The 26,911-nt window shown below is 42.0% G+C and overlaps 2 protein-coding genes across 16 annotated transcripts in view; one reads left to right on the top strand and one right to left on the bottom strand.

The window, feature by feature from the left end:
• Positions 1–394: 394 nt before the first annotated feature.
• ZCRB1 (zinc finger CCHC-type and RNA binding motif containing 1) lies at positions 395–15,771 on the bottom strand. The gene is made up of 8 exons (XM_030548953.1): positions 15,637–15,771; positions 7,529–7,616; positions 7,334–7,362; positions 5,101–5,212; positions 4,905–5,012; positions 2,895–3,007; positions 2,715–2,790; positions 395–1,325 (listed from the first exon to the last, which is right to left on the bottom strand). Exons 2-8 carry the CDS (start codon positions 7,610–7,612, stop codon positions 1,194–1,196), a joined length of 654 nt encoding a protein of 217 aa, XP_030404813.1. The 5' UTR covers positions 7,613–7,616; positions 15,637–15,771; the 3' UTR covers positions 395–1,193.
• Positions 15,772–15,850: 79 nt separating this feature from the next.
• PPHLN1 (periphilin 1) overlaps positions 15,851–26,911 on the top strand; it is a 124,215-nt gene continuing 113,154 nt past the window's right edge. For 3 of the 15 annotated variants that reach the window (XM_030548950.1, XM_030548949.1, XM_030548936.1), the window contains exons 1-2: positions 15,858–15,934; positions 25,992–26,205. The gene's annotated coding sequence lies outside the window, so the exon portion shown is untranslated. Of the gene's footprint in view, positions 15,935–25,991; positions 26,206–26,911 lie in introns of all 15 variants that reach the window. The other 12 variants (XM_030548939.1, XM_030548942.1, XM_030548935.1 and 9 more) reach the window with 7 other exon arrangements.

The following is a 26,911-nucleotide window of genomic DNA, read 5'->3' as shown; positions in this document are numbered from 1 at the left end:
ATGTAGTCTGAAGGAATTACAGCAGCAAGACAGAGGTCCCAATATCTAATTTGAGCTCTGTCACTGGCTTGCTTTGTAGCCTTTGGCAAAAGGACTTTATTTCTCTATTCAGTTTCCACATCTGTAAACTGGGGATAATACTACCTACCTACCAGATATATTGTAAATGTTACTTAGTGTTTGTAAAGAGTTTTGACCATAAAACTCTAAAAAAGCACTATATATTATTACATTCTGGTATCATAATGATGATGACAATATAAATACCAAGATAGAGAACTGCTAGCATGAACATGCACTGTCACCTAGCCTTGATCTGACATAGTCTGACTTAATTACTAATTGTTTACGTCTCTACACTTGAATAACAGTGAGCAGCAAGCCCTCCATCCCACTGAGTGTCTTCAAATATTTATTTAAAAAAGAAAGCGTATTCATTAAAAATACATGTATTCCTCTAATGCAACACCAATAAAATTGCCAGTGGTCGTCAAAAAATTCTCATGGAGATTTTCAGTAAACAACATTCCTAAACACCATATCTCACTTAACTTTTGTGATTCCCAGAAAGTTTTTGTATTTTCAACAGTAGGTTTATGATAAGCAATGATTAATTACTAAAACTATATATAGATCCAGAACAAAAACAGAATAAAGCCTTTTAATGTTCCTCTTAAACAGCAACTTGCTAAATTGTTTCACAAACACTGACTAAAGTTAAAATATAGCAGTTGGCAATTTAGATTCTATTTTGCAGTTATCCTACTATAACAGCCTACACTTTAGAATAATGGTCACTAATGGTGAAATTCAGCCTTGTGAGGAGGGACCAAAGCAAGGCCTATACATCACTGAAGCTCCACTTGCAAATAGGACCTTAAACAGAACTTAAGTGGTGCACAAAGCCCTGGGTTGGTCCCTCTATCCAAGGCTGAAATTTCACATTAAGGCCTCAATATTGCATGCTGAAGGAGCCAGGTCTAACTCAGGATGCTAAACTCAAATTAAAAATCGAGAAACATGATATTTGAAACCGGACATTGTATTAGAAGTACCATTAGAAATTAGTATTTTTGTTTAATTTATAATAGCATAAGTTTTAGCAGCAACTTTCTTTAGCTCTAAAACAAAGCTATATTACAGACAGCTTTGTAATACTGTACAAATGTACACTCTCTCTCTGTATATATAAATCAGTCACTAAATTCTTCCTCATCACTGAAATATGCACTTTTTTTAATCCGTGGCCTTCTTGAATCGTCAGACGTTGAAGGTTCCCCTGCAGTCTGTTTCCATCTTTGCTGCTCTTCTTCAATTTTGGCTTGCTACAATGCAATTGTAAAAATGGAAAATATGAGCTTTTATTTTGATAAAAAGTAATAGGTGCTATGCAATACATTAAATGCAGTAATGCAAATACTATTTGGTGTCATATTTAATTTGTGTGTATTAGACTCTTTGGGAACAACAATTAAACAAAAATAATTTTAGGGCTCATTAGCATTCTTAAATGGACTGATTACCTGAGGCAGAATGAATTCTGAAATGATGCTGAAAACAATGTTGTCCCTTGTGTGTTAGTGGGTAAACAGTCTTCAGCACCAGTGCAGGAAGACCCACTGCCAACAACCATTGTATATAACTGATCTACTTGCAAATATCGATGATCCTTAAGACTACAGGATACATTGGAAACCCTTTGAAGCCAAGTATACTTTGTATTGTGGGTTGACATTAGCAGAGAAACCTTGGAAACAACAAGGAACTGAGATTTTGTCATTGAAAGAATGAACGAACCAGCCCATACCCAAAATAAAAGTTCTTTTGTTCAAGTAAAGGCTGAAAGTTTGGCTGGTTCTGATTTTACCAGGACCAATCCCTTACCCCAATTATTATACACACCTCACCTGGGTACTGAAGTACATGAAGTATTTACTGACTTTTTAGTGTTTACATTCTCGACCTCTATTTTCCATTAGTGAAGGACTTTTTTGGGGAGGTGGGTGGTGGGAGATTTTATGTACCTCAGACTAGATGATCTAATGGTCCCTTCTGGTCTTAAGATCTATGAATTACCATAATAATAATAAATAATTATAAGACTGAGCCTCCCTGAACTTGCGTATGTATTTTTTAATCTGAACACAGCGCCATATTTCATGGTGGGCTCTATAATGGAACAAAACCTGACAGCAGAATAAACTTAAATAAAAAAAATCTGAGAGTCTATCATATGTGTCATGATGGATTAGATTTTTTAAAAATCCTATAAAATTACACTGATAAGTGAGTCTTGAAAAAGGGCTTTTTGAGAGGCATCCAGACTGAGCTAAACAAATATGATGTCAGGAGTCAAGAAGGGTTGGGGGAGCAGAAGTGACAACATCAAGATAGACAGCTAAAATTATGAAGAATCTTAAAGGTAAGAATGAGGAGTCTGGATATGACATGGATGGCAACAGCAAACTAGTGGAGTGATTTTAGGAAGGGCTGGACATGGTTGCAGCATTAAAAAAGACAAATATTCACCATGTTTTGCACAGATTAGAAAATGGGGAGGATGCCTTTCCAGAATACCACAGAAGGGAGGGCTGCTGTACAGATATAGAGTTCTTTCCTGTGTATTATATAGTCTAGATGCTTGTAATTTTTATTTGAAGTTGTTTTAAAAATTATTTAGAAACAAGGATACATATTGTAATTCAATTTAGTACCTGAAAAGCTATGGCTTGGCTGAGGCTATCCAGGGCAGGATCTTCACCCTCATCTTCACTTTCTTCCTCTTCCTCACTAAAAAGTGTAAAAAGTAAAAATATAAAACAGATGCACTTCATTCTAAAAAGACTGTACAATAAGAGTAAAGAGTGTGGATATTTAAACGTAGGTGCCCATACAGTTCTTCTTCTGGTTCAACTATTTTCTTCCTTTTCTTCTTTTCTTTCTTTTTTGGAGGCTCACGTTCTCCTAGCATATTTTTAGGACAAGCATAACTTAAGTGTCCTGTTTCCTTAGAGAAAAAGAAACATAGGTTAATAGAAGCAATTAAAAACTTGGCACTAAGTATATCCTTAGGAAAATTAACATTAAACAATTCAAAATGGAAGCAGTTTTAATAAAAGAAGAGGAATGTTGCACTGGTATGTAGAATGCAAATAAAATAAACCCTTACTTGCAGATTTACCCTGGAAATGGGAAAAGTTAGCAGTGATACTGTACGCTAGCCACAAGTTATGCTTTGGAATCAACTATAAAGGAAAAAACACATTTTTTGGCTGTTGTAAAAGCTGAATACACTAGCAAGTGACCTACACTCAAGATCACACGTGGTCCTCAGTATTTGAGGTCAGAGAATCATGACAGCAACGACATTTCTGGTTTTAAGATAGTAAAAATGGGTATTTAAATAACTATTATTAATATTGTTCATATTAATATGATCCAAAACTCAGTTTTTAAAATCTTAGCTTAATCTGAAGTATGGAATTGTTTTAAATGTATCTAAATCCATAGAAAATGGGTGTTATAAATATTAAAAAAATTATCCTCTGTCTCATATACTTGCATCCAATTAGTTCATTTTTATCATCCATCTATCATTGTGTTATTTGGTGTTATGGTGAACTCATGCTATTTCATATATAATCAATGTTGCTAAATAGATTTGAAGTATATACTTGATGAGTATTTAGGAGTGATGAGCATATAGGAGGGAGGTACATAAGTAAAGCATGGCTCAAATGCAAAGCCCATAGGCTGAGGCCCATAAGAGTTTAGCTTAGCCATACTAGGCTGAAGGCTATCAAATACTTGATATGATTGAGTAATCGAAGAATAACCCTATGCCAGTAAGGTTACAAGATGGCAGGAAAGAATGGGCCAATAAGTGATGTTAAAGGCAATTTGTTATAATGTAGCTGTATAGACTGCAAGATGCCTGATTATAACATCATGGGATGTCCTGCTTTGACTGCAGGACACGTTGTGCATAGATGCTAATGAGAATAAGATGAAGACAGACAGACAACCAATGAAAAACAGGGCATCCCAATATTCATGGTGTGTGGAAATACAGAAAGAAAAAAGAGGGTCGAAACCTTTATGCATATGCATAAGGTGTTAGATGTGGTCAGAACAACAATATAAAAGAGATTCCCTTATTGGGTACAGGAGGGAAGACTCCCAAGAGAGGAAGACCCATGGAAGACTTCATTGGGATGTCCCGAGCAGGAACCACCCCTGTCTCTATGACCACCTGTTGAGAGATCTACCCTACCATATGAAATCTTTGGGTACATGAGTATGGATATGGCATTGGCCCAGTACATGTACTCTCAGATTATGTAAAGTGAGTGTAATTTATAATTGTTTCCTGTAACTGTGTTTGTGGCTATTGTCCTCATTCTTTGTGTGTTCCTAGAGCCTCCAAATCTCCACCCTATTTATCTTTAAACTGTAGCAACAAGAGCTGGTCTCTCTGCAATTTACCACCGAACTATCAATTCATTCAGTTTAAAATAAAGGCTACACAGGCTTGTTCGTATAATTTACATTTTTCCTCTTCAAATGCATCAAGAAGTTTCAGAGGTATAGAAGAAAGCACAGTTGTTATAAAACAAAAAATAGAGACTTTTGTTTGCATTAGATGTATTGATTATAATATTACAGTGCTGACTGCACATCAGCACGTATGTTTATAGTTACCAGGTAGTCATATTTCTAGAAGACCCCAAAAACCCAATGAAGTCCAGGCTAGAATCATTGCTGAAGTGGAGAAAATACTGATATAAGCTTCATGATGCTACCACAAGGAATGATGTGATGTATGTGGGGCAAGACTAGTGACAACATAAACCAAGAACAAAGATGGAAACATTTCTTTTAGATCCATCGAGTAATTTACTCACCCCACATTCATAACATTTAGATTTATCGAAGTAGTTACGTCTACGGATGAATTCCGCTGCTCTTCCATTGTCAATAGCAATACTTGCTTTTATCACTCTTCCAAATAACTAAACCAAAAGGAAAAAAAACCTGAGTCCGCATTTGAGAAATCTGAACTCTCCCCCTCTTTTGCCATGGCATTTTTCTGTAGCTTACTTGTTTGTTGTTAAGTGCCCGAGAACAGTTTTGTGCAGATTCTTTATCCAAAAACAAAATAAATGCAACTCCTTTACTCTTCCTGGTGTCTTTGTCCTTCATAATAGTAACTCTGAAAATAAACATATAACAAAGTTACTGATAGGGGAAAAAATCCTAGCAAGCCATTTTTCATTACTTATAAACAAGTCTCAGCTTTATATTAAATATAATTGCTAGTTATACAGTGAGCCAATGTTCCCTGTAATTTTTTCCATCCATGTACGGAATGGATTTTGTTATGTGTGCCAATATCGAGGTAATGTGCGGATAACATATATTTTTTAAAAGTTACCATAGGGATAATTACTCCAAAAGGACAGGTTAGGCATTTTAAAAGTCACACAGAGACTGTGTGTGTGTGTGTGTGTGTGTGCGCGTGCGTGCGTGCGTGCGCAGGGCTTTGGAGCGGAGCCCAGAGCTGGAGAGCAGAGCAGTTTCGGAGCAGTGGAGCTGCAGGTTTTTTCCTGGAGCTGGAGCACAGCTCCAAAGCCCTGCCTGTATGTGAGAGACACAGAGACAGTGTCTCTGTGCTGCCTGCTGGGGAAATGTATGATAGACAGTGTACTGTCTCTAAGCAGAGAGGCACTCACCAGAAAGCTTGTTCAGACCACAGCACCTGCCAGCAGCTCTGTCCTGCTCCTGAGCCCTGTCCCCCATTCTGCAGAGATGGGGTACATGGGCAGGGGGGAGGAGAACACCCTGATATCAGTGCCCTCCCCTCCCCTCCACTCTGCACAGAAAGCAGGAGGGTCCTAGGAGCAGCTGGCCAAGGGCTCCAAGGCCGAGGGCAGGAGCAATGCAGTTGCAGAGCAGCAGGTGCGAGGGGCATTTGAACACACATCACTAGATGTGCGCAGCTCTGCTAATCAAGTACACGGCACTTGATTGACTCTTAGGCGGCTGTGCAGCCATGAAGCTTAGAGGGAACATAGCAGGGAGCAGCAAAACACTAAAGAGAACAAACACTTTTTGAGGAGAGGTACAGATAAAATGTGGATCTGCTTCTAATAGCAAATATAAAAAGCATACAGATTTTCTCTGATTGGGCCTGACAATGAAAAGCACTCTTGTGGTGTAAAAAACCTGAATTATAAAGCTTGAATTGAATTGAATCACATAAAACGTGAAGACTAATTATTATTTGGGTTTAAAAGTTTATGGAACCCCTTTCAACTTAAGGCTGCCACTTGTCAGATCAATCATCTTGGTGTTGAACAGAAAAGATACAAATGGGAGAAGTGGCCAACACATGCTCTACTGGGCGTCTTACTTATTTTGTCCCTGGTTCAGTCTGTGCCATTTTCACCTCTTTAATTTTTCTAACTCTTTTCTTAAGGAAAAAAGACTGCTTGGGAATTTATAATCTGCAAGTGACAAAGAGAGACAAATCAGTGTCTGCTTATGTCCCGAGATGAAGCAGGAGCCTCCATTTTGAAATGAGAGAAAGACGAAATGGGCTCCCTTTTTATACTAAGCATACCCAGTTAAGGTTTCCCACTGACTTTAAATGAATTAGAAGTTATTTTTTCTATTGCCTGTGCTTTGATGGGCATTTCCTAGTGATTGTGAAGGTATACTGAAGATGTATTTTATTATGGTTTACATTTTAAAGTATTGGTAAGTTTATCTTCAGGAGAAGGGGCTGGAGCCTTGAAGCTACAATTCTCTTTCTTCAATGCCTCAGAGTCTATTTTGAGACTAAGAGCTAATACCAGCTGGTTGCATTTTGCTATGATCCTGGTGAGATCAACAATCATATTTTTAAATGCCTTATCGCTGGCCTGGAGCTAGTATTTAGAAGTGTCTACTCATTTAAAAAATGTCTAAAGTCATATAGACTCCACACTTGTGAGGAGAAAGTTTAGTAAAGCAAGAGTCTTATTTAAAGCACTTCAGTGAGAGGCATCCTAGTACATAACAATATCCTGTTTGCTCCAGAGAATCGACTTTCAGAGCACTATATATATGTATACGTATATCATGAGTGTGACTGCAAGAAACTCCCAATTGTTTCTTGCAGTCACAATTAAGCTTACATTGTATTAAATGTGGAAAAAAAGATTCAATACAGTTCTCTACTTCATGCTTAAAATAAATTTTAAGTGTACAAAGTACATAAAGAAAGAAAAAGCACTAAATATTGGAGACTAACTTGAAGAAAAACAACATGCCAGGCCATGTTTATACTTACTTAACAACTTTCCCATACTTGGAAAATATCTGAAACAAAGAGCATCGTATATTTGTTTAGCAGTCTGTTAAATCAAACATTGTAACAAAATGACAGTTCACGTTTAAAATATACACGACACAGGTGATGCATTTTACATAATGGCTGCACATTAATCTAAATAATACAACTTATTTTACACGTAGATGTGCTTACCCTGTATAAGTCATTGTTGGTCAGAGAGAAGGGCAAGTTGGACACATACACTGTGCTTTTACTTGGTGCTAACCCACCACTCATTTTTCTGGGGAGAGATAGAGAGATTAACTAGCGTTCAATAAAGTGATCTCAATTTAAATAAAAAGATGAGCTGTTCCAAATATATACTGTATGGTCATATGTTAAAACTGTGGGTAGTAATGTGGCTTTGATTTCCCTACACAGTTTGACATTAAATCAATGTTCACTTTCATGTACCACAGTGTAAAGGAAAAATCAAAGCAGTATTACTGTTCATGACTTACCAATTGACTAGGACAGGACAAACTCAGTAAAGTTGGCACAAGCTATGCATTACTAAAATGAGCTTTGAATGACTTGTGAAAAAAATTCAGTTTTCAGACTAAACAAAGCAGGTACTATTCCATTTATCATTAGACATTTTTGGTAAATTCCTGAACTTAATGAAAGTATTGTTTGAATAAGGATTGAATGATTTGACTCTCTGGATGCAAAATGTAGGTCAGCCGAGTTCAACATTAGAAATCCACACTGATAAGAAACAACAAATTTCTTCAAACCAATACCTCAATAATTGGGGGCAAAAAAACCCAATTCATTAACTTCAAAAATTAGCATTGTTGTTTATCATACCAAACAGTTATGTTTTCCTTTCATTTCCTTGTAACTGACACCCGCTATAACCCTGCATCTACGTCTCCGTGGAACTCGGTATTTTCCTTTCCCACCTTTCTTTAAGGATCTGCATCTCTCCTACATGCACTCCCTTCTCCACACAGGAGGCTCTGGAGGTAGCAGACTAGGCAGCACAGCTTCTTGCAACCCAGTCCTGTCCCATACTCTCTTGGCCCATCACCACTTCTACCATTCCTTTCCTTCTCTTTCTGCCCTCATCCATGTTTACATTTTTATGTTGTTTATGAAATATAAATTATTTTTAAAACTGCATATGCACATGTTGAAACAGCTCTCTGTGTGAGCGTGGGCCAGGTTGTAGCTGTAGGTAACAGGAAAAGAGGGAAAAAAACCCAACCAAATCACTCCATCCTGACATTTAAGGGGCACACAACTCTGCACAATGAGCCAGAAACAAGAAATGTTTTATGCCGTCTTGGCTTGATTCAAAATCCAGAATCAAATAGTAAACAAAGAATACCAAAATGGCAAACTGTCCTTAATTAACAAAGTGTCCTTTAAGCACTAAAGCAAGATAGATGGACAGTTTCCTAGTTCCTCCTTGCTTCTTTGGCTTGAGGCGGGGGAAAGAACACTTCCCTGTTCTCCTCAGACCACAGTTGCCAAGTTTCATGCAGTAAATAAGCACCCCAACTTTACAAGAAGCCAAAAATCAAGCTAATCCCATTTCAAAACAAGGCCAAAACAAGCCAATCCCTAAGAACCCCAACAGTGTGTGTGACTAAATCCCCTCGGCGTGCAGTCTGGGACTATGGTGAGCCCATTGTGCACCCCTGACTCTCCTCCACCCCTTGTCCCACAGCCAATAAAAAACAAAACAAAAACAAGCAACAAGCCAAAAACTAGCCAACAAGCAATTCATAAGCCAATTAAGGCAAAAACAAGATCAATTTCTGCGTTTTTTTCATGGATTTGGCACATCTGCCTCAGGCTCTTCTATCTCAGCCTTCCTGTGCCATAAACCATCTCTAATGAAACCCCAGTTAATTTCTTTCTTGTCTACTTTATTGTAGTATTTATTATAAATCAAGGACTTCCCCAAGACAATATAAAAAAAATTGAGTTTGTAGGCCAATGAAATACAAGTCAAAAAGATTTAGGGAAAAAAAAATAAAAAACTAATGACAATTTTAGAAAAACTAACTTTTTCTGATTTTTCCCTCAGAACTTCCCAGCAAATATCTACCCAGGGATGAGATTCAAAGGGAAATTTAAGGGAGATTGGTTTCTTTTTGCAGATGTTCCCAGGGGGACAGTTTAAAAAAAACAACCAACTATCGATTTGTAAAGGGAGGCTAGTTTCACCCTTAACTAAAAGAATGACCATTGCCACACCATAATCAAACCCTCAATATTTTCTAGCACTCTGCTTCTGCAACTTGTGGAGAGTATATTCCTATAATACATTGATTTCCCAAGTGCTTTCCCCTTCATTTCCTACGTGCTTGCTGCAATGCAATCTGTGTGGGTGGCAGCTACTGAGCTTTTGAGTTTTCCTTTTCTTCCCTTCCCTGTTTAGGAACTGTATTTCCTTTGGCACAAGTATATGAGGTGACAAAAGTTATGCACATAAAAACACAGAAAAGGTTCACAGAAGGACAGATGTTACTTGTGGTGCTATGTAGGCTGCTATGTAGGCTGCCCACATAATCCTAGACTCCCTTACTGTCTGGCATTAAATGCCCTAAGTCAAGACTAACCAATTTGACCTGGCACCATGCCTTCCAAATAGATGGCCAAATGTGTGGTTATCCAGACACAAAGTGCTGTATTCAAAGGAAATGTTAAAAGCTATGCTGGTTTTGCATTATGGATCTCTGCCATATGGGGGACAGGGAGAAGAATGTGTAAAGCTTGTTCCATGGATAGAGAGCAATTTGTTTGCCTAAGAGAAAACCATAAGCTAAACTCTCCTACAACTTGTGACTCTCCACAGCAGGTCTCATTTTAGTGAACGGAACAATGGTCTGCAGGCTGACAAACATTAGACAGCTTGATTGGGTGACAACCACTTCGCAACATTTTAACGTTTTTAGAAGGTCTCTTTCTATAAGTCTATAATATATAACTAAACTATTGTATGTAAAGTAAATAAGATTTTAAAAATGCATAAGAAGCTCCATTTAAAATTAAATTAAAATTCAGAGACCCCCCCCCAGACCAGTGGCAGGACCAGGCCAGCGTGAGTGCCACTGAAAATCAGCTTGCGTGCCGCCTTCGGCACCCGTGCCATAGGTTGCCTACCCCTGGTTTAGACCTTCTCATACAGAAAACCACTAGTCTAGATCTTGATTAGGATTAGTTTTTTTTCTTCAAGTAGTCAGTTTTTTTCCCCCATAAGACCATTTAACACAAGTTCAACATATCAATCACATCCTTTCCCCATGACCTGGGGTCTTCTGCAGGTGCTAATCTATGCCTTTCAAGATTACACTCTGCAGTGCATCTGCCTGAGAATCACATGAACTAGGCACTTTCTCCTCCAAGAACCTACTTTTTCCCTGCAGCTCTCAAACTCAACTGAGCTGCCTGCTGGCTTTTATGAGAAGCAGGTGATCATCAAGTTATCACTAGAACACTTCTCAGCCTGAGCTGGGAGACTGATGATTAGTCACAGGTAGGACTGAGCCCAACTTCCTTAAATAGCCAATCACCATGTGACACCAACCTTTTTTTTTCATATTTCTCATCCCTGAAGGATTAGCTTTTGGACATCAGAGACAGGATTGTCTTTCATTACTGTGCCTTCCAGGATTGCACCTTCTAGTTTTTGCAAAACCTCAAAATTAGAAGAGGCCCTTCTCAAAGAGAGACATCCACCAATGGAGTCAATTGTGAAATGCAAAGTGCACACAAATATGCCTACGCTGATCTCCTTAATATTAGGCCTAACTCAGTTTTTTGTAATATATTTCAAATGGCTGACAGCCAAATGCTAAATTTAATTCACCGAGTTCAGTACTCTGTCCCAGGATACATTGTAGATACTACCAAAATAGTTCACGGATGCCTCCAAGGCATCTGCAAGAGCTTGAATTTGCCATTACCTTTTGTGACTTAGAAGCAAAATTTGAAAATGTCTTTCAGTATAAATTTGACCTTTTCAAGTTAGGGATAAAAAGCTTTACTGAGATAGAGAATTATAAATTCAAGGTTCTGACTGCAACCTAACTTTTCTACACTTGGCCTATGACCCATTCAAACAACCCACATTCACTGCTGAATTAATCCACATTCAGGCCAATCAATTTTGGATAGAAGTTCTTCTGCCTTGATTTCCACTCCTGTATTTTCTTTTGTGATACCATCAGCCATCCTGCCTTCTGGATTGGACTACACCCGATGTATCTTCCTCAGTGCTTAGCCAAACAGTCAGCAGCAGTGATCGTATGCCATTTGTTCCGTTCCTGTGCAGTTGCAAGAGCTTGACGGGCTGAGAGACTAACGTTGCAACAGGCTTAATGCACCCATGTAATAGGTGTTCTGCCTCCATTCCTCGGTTGGTGGCATTTTATCCCGGATGCTACAAGCCATCTAGAAAACGGCATTTGTTGGACTGTCTTGTGGCATTCTCGTGACATGTCTGAAAAGTGTACAACACCATCTGCAGACAATGGCCCCAGGAGTCTGTAGACTGGAGCAACCATAAACATTTGCATTACAGATGAAGCTATTCCACTTTATGCCCAATATACAACATTAGCAAAGCCCTCAACTTTGCCTAGTCTGAGCAGCATAGTGTCCATGTTTCGCAGCCATAGAGCAGTATGGAAAGGAAACAGTTTGAACAGATCCTGAACTTGGTTGTCGTGCCAAGATGACGTGGATTCCACATTTGTTGCAAATGACCCAGGGCAGACACTTCAATGCCCATCCAGTGGAGAACCTCCATGTGAGAGCTGGAGGAACTGGTGAGTAGAGAACACAAATAGCAAAAGCTAGAAAATACTTCAACAGTTTAATTATTCAAAGAGATTGGGGTCAAGCATGGACTTGATCCTAGATTTTGCGGATTTGTCTTTGACCACTTAACATGGAGGCCATCCTTAGCCAACTCCTCCTCCATTTGCTGGAGTGCCTTGTGAAACCAGTTGAGGCTCTGTAGTAGAAGAACATCATCCGCATAGTCAAGGTCTAAGAGCAGTGGTGGGCAACCTATGGCCCATCAGGGTAATCTGCTGGTGGGCCACGAGACAGTTTGTTTACATTGACCATCTGCAGGTACGGCCACCCGCAGCTCACAGTGGCCATGGTTCACAGTTCCTGGCCACTGGGAGCTGCAGGCAGCCGTGCCTGCAGACGGTCAATATAAACAAACTGTCTCGTGACCCGCAGGTTGCCCACCACTGTCTAAGAGCGAAAGATCACCTGTCTTAATGCCTATGGATTTGATTGCCCACTAAAAGTGTGCAGAGCCTGCCTGACACCAGATACTGATTTAAAAGATGCCAATTTCTAATTCCCAAGATGTATATGGGCAGCGGTTCCTTTATACAGCTCGCTAATCAAGTCCAGCAGAGTGGTTGGGACACCTACACCCTTAAGGCCTTCCATAGTGTCAACTGAATCAAATGCAGCCTTAAGATTGACATACGCCATGTGCAGAGGATTCTTGACCTCGTGATGTATCTCTGACAACAAGCAGAGGGCCAAAATGGTGTCTAACGTGGACCTGTTCTTCATAAAGCCTGACAGTTAGGGGTGACACTTCCGATGCAGCAGGGGCACAAATGTGCCAGCAGAACATGTGCAAACACCTTCCCTGGCACAGACAGAAAGCTGATTGGCCCGTAGCTCTTACATTCATTGCACAGTCCCTTGCCCTTATAAAGTGAAACCACAATACTGTCCTTCCAAGGAAGTTGGCAAGGTTCCAATTCTCCACATCAGGTGAAAGATAGCCAGAAGTAATTCCGCTAAAGGATCAATAGTGCATTTTAGCAGCTTTGGGGTAATGCCATCAGCACCGGCTGCACATCTGTTTTTCAGCTTGCAGATGGGCTTGCTTCACTTCATCCAACGTTGGTAAATCAGTATAAGTGTCTGGGTCTGATATCACAGTGGCTACCAAATCATCTAGCTCTGAGCAAGCAGCAGCTGCACGGTGATTCAGGGCGCTGTAATAATGTTTAAGCCAGCATGAGAGGATATCGTCATATGATTTACATGGATGGCCTTGGCTGTTGTTCAAGACGACATTCACAATGACTACCTATTGACTGCTAAGATTATGGATCGCACGGAATACTGGCTTTAAGTCACCCTGGCTAAGCCGAGTTCATCATCACCCACCACTTGGCTATAATATGCCTCGTAATTGCAAAATGCCAGGGAATTGCACTTCTTCCCTTCAGCTGATTATAGGTGTGCTTATTGTTGAGCTCCCAACAGAGTTCGACCTGCACCTTATGATGGTGGAAGGGTGTAACATCTGAAGTAGAGGATTGCTTGTTAGAACTATGCCATCAGCGACAAAAGCCGGTCCAAAACATTGCCTTGGACTTTATGCAAGATGGACACGTCCAGTGAGAACCCTGAAAATGATGGCTAACATGGGCAGTGAAGATGGAGGGCAGCAGCTGTGCTTAACTACCCTAAGTGAAGGAAGTTGTCAAGAAAGGCTCAATGACTCATGGCCCATTGTGCCAAGCCCGTACTGGTAGATCAGGAAAAGATCTGCGTTACTGCATCTCCATCTCATCCCAGTGGGACGAGGTAGTCTTTGGGACAATCATTTGCTTTTGAACAACATGAATAACTAACAGTGCTCAGTACCAGGGTTGAAGATCCTGCTCTACTCTCAGCTGCAGATGCTCTGCCGGTGCCATCTTCCCCAAGGGCACTTGTGATGGGCTTGTGTCAAAGCCCCACCGGGGAAGTGCATCCCCTGATGTTGGTAGATGTGTCTGCAGTATACTATAACAATGTAAGTCATAGCTGTGATCTCCACCAAACCATCAAAATTGGAACCTGATGTATGCAGTGTTACATTAGCCACATTGGTCCCAGGACATGAGAGAGAGAGAAGGTGGGTGAGGTAAATAGCTTTTATTGGACCAACTTCTGTTGGTGAGAGAGACAAGCTTTTGAGCTTACAGAGAACTTCTTCAGGTCTGGGAAACTGAGTTAGTGGTCTCTCTCACCAACAGAAGTTTGTCCAATAAAAGATATTACCTCACCCACCTTGTCTCTCTGCACCTGATATAGTTATTTACACATATGTATCTAAGATACTTATATGGCCACCATTACCATAACATCTGAGCAACTCAGAGTCTTTAAATGTATGTATCCTCATAACACTCACGTGAGGCAGGAAAATGCTATTATCTCAATTTTAAAGATGGGGAACTCAGGCTCAGAGTGTCTAAGGCCCAGATACACAAACTTACTTTTAGGTGTTGCAATGCCTAACTAGTAGGTGCCTAGAAAATCTCTGGAACAAGACTGGGATCTGCAAAGCCTGAGTTAGGTATCTTAAACTGTCCCTTTCACAGTCAAGTGCCTAAATCTAGACTATAAGAACATGCCTATTTCTGCTTGCAATTCACAGCCAGGAACTCTTAGTTGCCATGGGCTCAGCTTCCCTGGTGGAGGCTGTAGCAGATGGGTCTCAGGTTACCACAGTGTTATTTAACCATATTCTGGGAAGGGCAAACTATGAGGGTGGTGAAAGCATCATAGCTCTCTCTGCATTACAGCTTCCATCAAGAGAGTAAATGAATTATGAGTTCAACATTTCCCTACTGCAGATTCATCCCTGATCTGGGGGGTTTCTTTCTGTGTCTGAGCTACATAAGCCAAACACTCTGTAGTCTTTACACCCACGCAGAAACTCACATGCTGCCCTAACCCATAATGCTGTAGTTCCTGCCTTTAAATGAAGTGTTGTCCTGGCTCAAGGCCCTTAGGACTTGAAAGTTTTATCAATGTGATTATTTCAGTAAGGAAATCCAAATCCCTAACCAAACTATAATAGTCATACCAGTAAGAGCCCTAGAGTGGACCGTTACACTAGTACAGAGTTATACTACATTGAGTATTCCCCTTCCCAGCTACACCGATCTAAAGCGTCGTTATGCAGCTATACCGCGCGGCTGTGCCGCTCGGGGCTACACAGTTACAGCGCTACAGCCCCGGGGCCCGATCCGGCTCCCTTGGCAGTCACTGGCAATAGGAGCTCTGACACTGACCAGCTGGGCTGGGACCTCGGCTCTGCCCCCTCGCGGACGGGGAGTCATTCACGCCCCTTGGAGAGCGTAGGAATGAGAAGCAACCCCGCCTCGCATCTCCGCCAGAGCCGTCCCGGCGCGACCCCCGCCCCGCGGGCGAACCAAAATGCCGCCGAGAGCCCGGGGCGGGATTGGCGCGGAGCCCCCCGCACCCACCTCACGCGGAGCTGGGGGTGAAGCAGCTCAGGCGGCGGGGGAGGGGAGACATTACTCCCAGCCGCTCACTCCTCTCCGCGGGCGCGCCGAGAGCGGACCCATCCTCCCCACTCCTCCGGCGGCGCCTTTCCGCGAACGTGGGAAATAAACACACTCTGTAACCAATAACGGGCGACAAGAGTTGAAGGCAGGAGGGTATTTCCGGTTACGTCACGCCAAGCGCCGGAAGTGGCCTGGGTCCACGAACCGGGCCCGCTGTCGCTTTAGGGGGGAGACGCTGCGAGCTGGTGTGCGGGGGGTAAGTGCACGAGGCGGCGCTAGGCACGGCTGAGTGGGTAGTTTCCGGTTTTTCTGGCCCCGCGTGCATAGCCCGCCAGGGGCCCACGCCTCAGCGACGTGCCCCGGGGCGCCCGGTCGCAGCTTGAGCCCCCGCTGCGATCCTGAGCTGCCCCGGCTCCCCGCGAGCCTGCGTTGCCCTTGCGGTGGGCGGAGCGCGGCAGCCGCTTGCCCGCAGCTCGCCGAGCAGACAGCCGGGAGCGCACAAGTTCCCAGCTCCTCTCCCGCTGGCGGGTCAGTGCGGCCCATCTATGTTCCACCTAGGGTGACCAGACAGCAAGTGTGAAAAATCGGGACAGGGGTGGGGGAATCACAGATCCTTAGGGTTGGAAGGGACCTCAGGAGATCATCTAGTCCAGGGGCGGCTCTAGGGATTTTGTTGTCGGAAGCACGGCAGGCAGGCTGCCTCCGACGGTTTGCCTGCACAGGGTCCGCTGGTCCCACAGCTTCGGCAGACCTCCCGCAGACCAGCGGACCCTCTGCAGGCATGTCGGCGAGGGGGTCCACCGAAGCTGCTGGACCAGTGGACCCGCTGCAGAAGGTAGCCTGCCTGCCGCCCTCATGGCGCTGGCAGAGCGCCCCCCGCAGCTTGCCAAGCCAAGCATGCGCTTGGCGTGCTGGGGCCTGGAGCCACCCCGATCTACTCCAACCCCTGCTCAAAGCAGGACCAAATACGATAGGGTAATAGGAGCCCATATAAAAATAAGCCCCAAATGTCAGGACTGTCCCTATAAAATCGGGACATCTGGTCACCCTAGTTTCACGGATAATGTGACTGCGGCTGATGATGGTCGCTTTGGTCAGAGCTGAGACTGAACCAAGGTCTCATATGTTAGAGTAACCAGGCGGCCTCCTGAGGTGTCGGTACCCACACGCTGTGCTTGACTCTAACCGCTCCCCACCCCCCACTTCTGCCCCAGTGCTGGAAAGAGGACCAAGTATCCTTATACCCAATGCTGCCTTCCTGTTGGCTACCAAGTAGTTGGGGAAACCACTTGTGAAGTGTTTACTAGCTCAAGTGGTAGACATAGGTGCTGGAACTAGGGGTGTGGCAGTACCCCCTGGTCTGAAACGGTTTCTGTCATATGCAATATTTGCAGATTGGTTGAGTGGCTCTCTGCACCCTCTCTATATAAATTGTCCCAGCACCCCAGGTGATAGAGCTCTGTGGTGTAGGTTGTTATGGTATAATTCCCCAATCTGAACCTTAGAGTCCAAAAAATGGGGCACCAGCATAAATCCCTCTAAGCTTAATTACCAGCTTAGATCTGATAAGCTGCCACCACCCAAAAAATTATAGTGTTTTGGGGCACTCTGGTTCCCCCAAAAACCTTCCCTGGGGATCCAAAGACCCAAATTCCTTGAGTCTTACAACAAAGGGGAATAAACCTTTTCCCCCCCTTCTCTTCTCTCTCCCTGTCTCTCACCAATTTCCTGGTAAGTACAGACTCAATTCCCTTGAGCCTCAACAAAGGGAAAAAATCAAACAGGTCTTAAAAAGCAAAACTTTTAATAAAAAGAAAGAAAAAAAGTAAAAGTTGTCTCTGTAATTTAGATGGTAAAAGTTACAGGGTCTTTCAGCTTATAGACACTAGAGAGAAGCCTCACCCCAGCAAAAATACAATTTAAAATACATCCAGCAAAATACACATTTGCAAATACAGAAAACAATCAAAAAACTATAACCGCCTTTCCTACTTAATACTCACTATTCTGAATATGTAAGAGACTATGGCAGGGAGATTGGCAAGAAACTTGGTTGCACGTCTAGTCCCTTTCAGGACCCAGAGAGAGCAAAGCAAAACCCAAAAGACACAAACAAAGGCTTCCCTCCACCGAGATTTTAAAGTATCTTGTTTCCTGATTGGTCCTCTGGTCAGGTGTTTTTGGTTTACTGTTTGTTAACCCTTTACAGGTAAAAGAGACATTAACCCTTAACTATCTGTTTATGACATAGGTCTGAAGGTCTCATGTTCAAACTTTGCTGTTGATGTTTAGAGGGGTAATTATGGAACCAAGTGGTGGCATTTCATGTCTTATCTAATACTGCAGCTAAGTCTTTTTCTAAATTGAATTTACATTCTTTCTAAAATCCATCAGAAAGTCAGATCAGTCTCAAAATTAGTATTAACAGAGGTTCCTAATAGAACGATTGAGACCAGTCTATGCACTTGCCTATGCTATCTCTACAATGGGGCTATTTCTGCATATCTATCTCTGCAATGTGCTGTGGGACATACATGATAATATGTCTAGTAAATAATTAAATATGATGAAATTGACTGTGAAAGGATGTTGCATGAAAGAAAAATAGCTAATTTGTGGTTAATGCAGCAGACTGGGGCCCAGAACAACTGGCTTCTAGCTCTTGCCTGCCACAGGCATCCTGTGTGCAAATCACTTAAACTACAATTTTTGGAGGTGGATCCAAATTTTGTCCTTGATTTTTCTGTTTTGCATATCCCTATATGTAAAATGAATGATATTTCTTTTATCTTAAAGAGGTGTTGAGTAATTGTAAAATGCAAAAGAACTTGAGCTTTGTAGAGAGAAGGGTGCGAGGGGGCTGGACCTTTGTCAGGTTGGGGAGAACCCGCAAATAATTTTGGACTGTATTGAGGCCTTGGAATAACAATGGGGCCCTGGCTCCGGGGGTGAGATGCGCAGACGTGGGTAAGGGGTGGGGCGAGGTACAGTGTTTGGGGACCACTGGACTAGATGGTTACCCTGGTCCCTTCTGGCCTTGTAATTTCTGACTAGTAAACTTAAAGAATGTAAAACTGATATGTGACAAAAGAGGTGTCAAGATTTTCAGCTCCCCTTTTCATGGTTATTGGTTATATACCTTCTCCCTTAGCAAGCTTTGTGTAGATGACTTTTTCCAAGTTAAGTCATAACTACAAATGAACAAGGATGAAGCTAAGGCTCCAAACCCACAAACTGCTCTGGGCACTCAGGCCCCTCCACATACTCTTTTAGTGTGGTTCCATGTTGGGTGCGCTGTAGGATCAGGACTTATGTTAATTCAGGTCTAGTTTTGTTATTGTAGAAAGTGTGACTCTTTTAACTTTTTTTAACAAATCAGTTAAATCATAGAGACAGTGCCAGTGGGCTTTTAAATGGCCAAAAGCACACTCAGCAGTCATTGTGCACTTGCTCAGCCTGTTGTTGGACCGCTCCTTGCTGCTGTCAAGGTGCCCTATGTATGTGTTCATAAGCCACAGCATTAAGGGATAGGCACGGTCTCCCAGGATCACAGTGGGCATATCAATTTCCCCTACGGTGATTTTCTGGTCCGGGAAGAAAGTCCCTGCTTACAGCTTCCCGAGCAGGCCAATGTTCTGAAAGATGTGTCCGTCATGCACCTTTCTGGACCAGCCTGTGTTAATGTCTGTGAAACGCCCACGGTGATCCACAAGTGCTTGGAGAACCATTGACAAATACCCCTTCTTAATGTACTCAGTGGCTAGGTGGTCTGGTGCCAGAATTTGAATATGTGCACCATCTGTCGCCCCTCCACAGTTAGGGAAACCCATTTGTGCAAAGCCATCCACAATGTCTTGCATTTTGCATGTTGGAGCAGGATGTGATTAATGGCCCTGCACGCTTCCGTCAACATGAGTCTAGCAGTTGACTTTCCCACTCCGAACTGGTTAGCGACTAGCAGTCTGGAGTAGCCAGCTTCCACAGTGCAATCGCCACATGCTTCTCCAACAACAAGGTGGCTCTCATTCTTGTGTCCTTGCGACGCAGGGCTGGGGCAAGCTCATCACACACTTCCATGAATGTGGCTTTCCTCATCCAAAAGTTCTGCAGCTACTGCTTTGCATCCCAGACTTGCATGACATTGTGATCCCACCACTCAGTGCTTGTTTCCCGAGCCCAAAACTGGCATTCCACTGCGGTCAGCAGCCCCATGAATGCCACAAACAATCTTGTGTCATAGCTACTATGCATGGCGAGATCAATGTTTAACTGCTCTTGTCTTTGTAGTTTAAGGAATAACTCCACTGCCACTTGTGATGTGTTAGTGAGAGCGAGCAGCACATTGGTCAACAGTGCGGGATCCATTCCTGCAGATCGAAGAGGCAGAGCGGAGCACGCAGTACAGAAACCATTGAAAGATGGTGCCAAATGCAGAAAGAAGCACAAGGATTTCTGGGATGCAAAGCAATGCATCATGGGGCGTTAGGACAAGACCCAGGATGCCTTGCGACCCCCTCTGCCTTCCCACTACTCTTAGCGGCAGAAGAGGAAGAGATGTTCTGTGGGATAGCTGCCCAGAGTGCACTGCTCCAAATACTGTTGCAAGTGCTGCAAATGTGAACACTTAGTTGCACAAGCATCTGATAGTGTGAACACACAACAGCAGTTTCCCTTCAGCGCTCTCCGAGTGGCACTGTAACTGCTAGCGATGTAACTCTTCTAGTGTAGAAAATACCCTTAGAATTTAGCGAGATTCAAAAGAGAAGTTAGACTTTTATACGGATAACAAGGATATTCAAAATTGTTGTAGTTAATAATAAATTGGAAGAGGTATAAAACCTCAAGGTTCCTACTGTGGTAGTTCTTGGTGACTGGTTTTTCTTTCTTCTGGTGCTGACCATTGTCAGAGAGAGAATAGTGGACTAAATTGCCACGGATCTGATCCGGTATGGCAAGTCCTATATATCATGATGTAAAAAAGTAATACAAAGTCATTTGGTATCACTGACCATTCTGAAAACACTGGGCATTGTAGTATCACCAAGTTTTGCTCTTTCTTTTACCTTTCATAAAATGTTCTCAGAAATTCTGTCTGACTTGCTCTTGGATCACTTTCATGTAAGACTCAGAGAATCTTTGACTTGACTGACAGTTTGCAATATTATACTGAGCCGCCAGGTATGCTATAGTTAACGCTTTGTCTGTAAACTTAGTGGACGTATCTGGGTGTGGCAAAGGAGTTGCCGAGTACCATGGAAAGGTACTGAAAGATAACATTTAGGGCATTATGAAATCAGCTGTTCGCCACTTGGCTCATTGTGGAGGTGTAAAGTGCATCTTGGGCCTGATATACAAAGAGACTCGGATGGGGTGATCCTAAAGGTATTTTTGGAGAACGTAATCCAAGATGCTGCCATGTACATGGAGCATGCCAAGCCGAAGTCTGTCACTGCATGAACATGGTCTATGCTCTAAAGTGCCATGGTTGTACTCTGTATTGATGTGGAGACTAAAATAAACAGTGTCAATAAAACAAAGAAAACAGAACTTATAATTAAGGGTAAGACCAGCTTTCTGTTTAAAGCTTGACTCTTCTAGATGCTCTAATATCTGTACTGTTACTTGGATTGCCTTGAAATTTGATATGCCTCATGAGTAAGGCTGTGGTTTTGGCACAGGTATTTTTATTAAAATTCACAGATAGGACATGGGCAAGGAATGATAAATCATGGATTTATTGAAGCCAAAGCCCCAGCCCTGCTGCCAGGGGCTGAATTACTGGAGTTTTCAAGAAGTCACAGAAGTCTCATAAAATTGTGGAATCTGTGTCCTCCATAACAGATTTGTAGCGTTACTCATGAGGGAGGAGGGTAGTATTAGTGATCCAGATTTGGGGTCATTTGTGTCAAAACCACACTGCTGAGGCTGGGGAGTTGTGCACAGGCATACTTGATGCACAGCACATGTTTCTTAAGCACTGGTGAGGGAGGATGGGAAATACCTACTGAGTTGACTAGTGACCTCCATGACAAAATTGTAGCCTTATTGATGATAAATAACATAACAGTATTATAGTGAAGCACTAGTCTACTATGTTAAGATTAGGAAGTTTTTTTCTGTTTAAAGGAGGATTCTTCTTAGTGCTCTAAAATCTGTATAAGGGTACAGGTTATCTTGAAATTTGGTATGCCTCGTTTGAGGAGCAGGGTAAGTTTAGTGATCCAAATTTGGAGTCATTTGAGCAAGAGGTTCCTGAGATACAGCCCTCTCCCTCCAAAGAAAACACTTTTCTTGAAGTTTACAGATTCTACTAATGCTTTTTTTGTACACTCCTGGCTACTAAAGCACTAGTGGCTATATGTCTGTGGTTCTCAAACTTTTGTACTGGTTACCCCTTTCACATAGCAAGCCTGAGTGCGACCCTCCCCCTCAATAAATTAAAAATACTTTTTAACAAAGTGGGGTTTGGGGTGGAGGCTGACAGCTCACGACTCCCCGTGTAATAATCTCTTGCCTCCCTGAGGGGTCCTGCTCCCCAGTTTGAGAACCCCTGCTATATGGGATGGGAAGGAGACGGTGAGCTGGCAGTGATGGGGTGAGGCTGTATATGTTACGAGGGAGGAGACAGACCTATCCCAGTCTTCTTTCACTTACTTAGTTACTGTACCCACTGTAAAAACGAGGAGTCCTTGTGTCACCTTAGAGACTAACAAATTTATTTGGGCATAAGCTTTCGTTGACTAGAACTCATTTCATTGGATGCATGAAGTGAAAAATACAGGAGCAGGTATAAATACATGAAAGGATGGGATTGCTTTACCAAGTGTGAGATCAGTCTAATGAGATAAATCAATCAACAACAGGATACCAAGGGAGGAAAAATAACTTTTGAAGTGGTAAGAGAATGGCCCATTACAGACAGTTGACAAGGTCTGTGTAACAGTAGGGAGAAATTAGTATTGGGGAAATTAAGCTTAGGTTTTGTAATGACCCAACCACTCCCAGTCTTTAATCAGGCCTAATCTGATGGTATCCACATTACAAATTAATTCCAGTTCTGCGGCTTCATGTTGGAGTCTGTTTTTGAAGTTTTTTTGTGTGAAATTTTTTTACTCACTGTGTAATAAAACTATCAAATTCTTGAGGCATAGGCCATATCTGAGCTTTCTCTCACTAGTCTTATTAGCAGCTACATACTCCAAACATTACAAAGCATGACCATTATCCCCATTCCACTATAACACACTGTGTGGGGCTGGTGTGGTGATGCTTAGGAATCACAAAGCAGCTACATGGACTGGTGTAGTGAACAGTAGATTGAGACTCAGAATACTTGGGCCCTAGTCCTGACTTCTTGACTCGCCTGCTGGGTGACTTTGGCTAAGTCATTTTACCTCTCTCTGCCTCTGTTTCCCCGTGTGTGCAATGGGAATAATGTTTCTATCCTTGAGATCTACTAATGAAAAGTGCTATGTAAGAGGTTGGTGGTATCTCATGCAGTGTTGTTGTGGCCATGATCACTAAGTGATTATATCTGACTTATCAGTCCTCTCATCCTCAAAAGAAACCTGCACAACACTTTCAAATGACAAGCCAGGGAGCTTAAATTCATAACTTTGCTAGACACTAAAAATCATGTACTAAATAGATGAACTGGATTTATGTCTTATTACAATAATCTGTAAATCCCTAACACCCCCCACCTCCCTTTCTTCCTTCTTTTTCCCCCTTATGATTGGAGGTGTGTTAATGGGCCACTTTACCCTTGAAATATGTATTAATTACTTATGCTAAATAAGATGTTCCACCTTGTATTTTAGGTGTGACTCTCTGAGGTCTGGTCTATATTACTGAGTTAAGTCAACATAAAGCATCCTATGCTCTGTAAGCCTCTACGCTAAAATGTAGCTCCCACAGATACAACTCACTCACCCACTACACTGATTTAACAACTCCACCTCTGTGAGAGACGTAGCGCTTGAGTTGATGTAGTTAGGTCGACGCAGTGTCAGGGCTTCCCTACACTACAGATTATGTCGGTATAACATATCATGCAGGGATGTGAATAAACCACCCCGTGAGTGACATAAGTTACACTGACCTAGGCGCTGGTGTGGACAGAGCTATGTCAATGGGAGAGCTCTCTCCCATTGGCAGAGAGCGTTTTCATCAGGTGTGCTGCAGTGGCGCCGCTGCATTGGTGCAGCGGCGCCGTGTACTGCTTCTAGTGTAGACTAGCCCTTGGTGTAGATAATGTGTTGCTTACATTGACTGTTGCTGCCTTTCAGAACCATCCCACAATGCCCCACACTGTCCGTTAAATCAGTGCAAGTACTCCTGGTGAAGATGCACATCATTGACACAAGGACCCTAATGTGTATGTGTAAAGCTGATAAAACTGCAGGGGTTGTGCATCGACGTAACTTGGGTCAACTTAATTTTGTGGTATAGACTTGCCTTGAGTATCTTTCCCAGACATGAGGAAGAGCTCTGTATAAGCTCAAAAGCTTGTCTCTCTCATCAGCAGAAGATGATCCAGTAAAAGATATTACCTCACCCGCTTTGTCTCTCAGGTGTTATTATTGTTGCCTGGCCTCAGCAGTGTCTCAACCGTACACGTATGTTATAATTCGAATTGCCTAAATGACTACTAACACCTACCAACAACCTTTCTGATTATAGTTAAAAAAAAAAAAAAAAAGAGTAGAAAATTCACTGATAAATAAACTTACTTAATGCAGAGTTAAGATATGTCATGTCCTTCCAGAATGCTGAGTTCAGTAAAATTCAGACTTGTGAAAACTAGGAATGAATTAAGGTATTTCAACCTCAGATTTCTAAAACCAGGAAATACTCAGCCTTAATTGTGTCCTCTGAGAGTGATGTCCCAATACCCATAATATATACCCACACTGCCTTTGTATTGCATTGGAAAGGAACTACCTATATCTGTCATACACTCAAACGCTTAGGCCTGATGTACATTTAAATTGACCTAGCTACAATGCTCAGGGCTTTGAAAAATTTCACTCCCTGAGTGCTGTGGTTAGGTTGGCGCAACCCATGTTGTAGATGCAGCTACTGCTACTCATAGAGGTGGATTACCTACATCAATGGAAAAATCTCTTCCATCTGTGTAGTAAGTGTCTATATGACAGCATTACAGTGGCACAGCTGCAATGTTCACTGTAGCATAGACAGAACACATCGGCTAAATTTTATGACCTCTTCACCCTTATGCACACAATACCATCTAACCCCATACTTGCACTTACCTTTCATTAAACTCACAAACCATGCTCATCTCCCACCTACTGCTGACAGTCCCATGGCCAGAAGACACCTGTGCAAGCTACTGAAACAGGCGACACACAGTGCTGAAATTAACTATATACTGGATATTTCAAGGTACTTATGTATCTGTTTCCTTTGATCACGCATTTACAGAGGGTTGTGTCCTCCTCAGGTCACCTTCTATCACAGTCACAACTCTTCCAAGCTGCTCCATCTAATTTATCCACTATTCAATACAAAGAATGAAGAGTACTTGTGGCACCTTAGAGACTAAGAAATTTATTTGAGCATAAGCATTCGTGGGCTAAAACCTACTTCATCGGAGGCATGCAGTGAAAAATACAGTAGGAAGATTATATATATATATACACACACACACACAGAGAGAACATGAAAAAATGGGTGATGCCATGCCAACTGTAACAAGAGTAATTCAAGCCTAATTTAATAGTATCTCGTTTGTGACTTAATTCCAGTTCTGCAGTTTCTCGTTGGAGTCTGTCTCTGAAGTTTTTTTGTTTGAGTATTGCGACTTTGAGATCTGTAATTCAGTGACCAGGGAGCCTGAAGTGTTCTCTGACTGGTTTTTGAATGTTATAATTCTTGACGTCTGATTTGTGTCCATTTATTCTTTGGTTTGACAGTCTCTACTCAAAAGAATAAATGGACACAAATCAGAAGTTGGTATGGCAACACCCACTTTTTCATGTTCTCTGTGTATATGTATCTTCCTACTATATTTTCCACTGCATGCATCTGATGAAGTCAGTTTTTGCCCATGAAAGCTTATGCTCAAATAAATTTGTTAGTCTCTAAGGTGCCACAAATATTCCTCATTCTTTTTGCTGATACAGAGTAACACAACTACCACTCTGAAACCTATTCAATACAGTTAAACCTATCAGTGAATGCAGCTGCAATACATGCAGATAATTCCAAATGTCTATTGCCAGCTCCATAGGTGGCAGAGTTAAGGTTGCGTGGGTATGTACCTTAACTCTGTGTTTCCTAATTTTCAGAAGTTTTGAATTTTGCTGAACTTGATGTTTTGCAAGGGCACCATATACCACCAGGCAACATTACCTCGGAGTTAACAAAGTTCTTTGCCAGTGAATCATCTTGTGTGTGGGTTTCCCAAATTGACGTACCCAATCATTCACTCTTGGTTGGAGAGAACTGCAAAGAAAACTACATTCAGGGAACTTAAAGTTCATGATGGAGAGTTTGCATCAGGTATGAGGGTCTGAAGTATCATGAAGTTGTTCAAATGTAATATCTACCCATTATTCTACAAACAAGGAAGTGCAGAGAGTTTGATGGGGAGATCCTTCTAGTACAGCAGCACTGCCTTCCCACTGATATTTTCAGTTGCCACAGAACTTGAGAAAGGGTACCAGGATGAGAATGACTTAAAAATCTGGGATAATTCCTCTATTCAGTTTCTGGATTAGAGAGCAGTGAATGCAATCCCAGATGGGGATATCCTCCCAAAATTATCCATATATTATGGGCAAAACTGTTTGGTTTTTGTACAAGAAGGTGGAAAAATCATAACTATAATGGAAGATTTAGTCTCCGTGGAATAGGTGAGGTAGCTAAATTTATTTTTCCTCTTTGTCACGCTGCTTGCAGTTGTCAAAAGACAGACGGCTGTCTGTTTACCAGAATAAACATCAGGAATTGAAAAATATACCCAATGCTCGATAATCAGGAGAAAAAATAAATGTCTGCCATCCACCCAAGCCACTTACCCCAGATCATAACTCCTGTAAGATGAAGGAATAAAACAGTTTTGTACTGTTTACTGTATTTAACTGTAACATTGTCAATCAGTTTTCTATTTAATACATCTTTAAAAATGTAATTTTTCTCCCTTTTTCCGTATTTTTATCTTTCTACCTCCACTCCATGCTTTCCCTTTCTTTCCTGTATTAGGTTA

This window comes from Gopherus evgoodei, chromosome 1 (genome assembly GCF_007399415.2).
Source record: "Gopherus evgoodei ecotype Sinaloan lineage chromosome 1, rGopEvg1_v1.p, whole genome shotgun sequence".
In the NCBI taxonomy this organism is placed as follows: Eukaryota; Metazoa; Chordata; order Testudines; family Testudinidae; genus Gopherus; species Gopherus evgoodei.
This window is presented reverse-complemented; position numbering and strand designations above follow the sequence as displayed.

Coding starts and splice junctions, on each gene's coding strand:
- ZCRB1 (XM_030548953.1), bottom strand. CDS start 7,612: ATGAGTGGTGGGTTAGCACCAAGTAAAAGCACAGTGTATGTGTCCAAC. Junction 3,008..4,904: donor CTAAATGTTATGAATGTGGG/GTGAGTAAATTA, acceptor TTTTTCTCTAAG/GAAACAGGACACTTAAGTTA. Junction 2,791..2,894: donor GTTGAACCAGAAGAAGAACT/GTATGGGCACCT, acceptor TACACTTTTTAG/TGAGGAAGAGGAAGAAAGTG.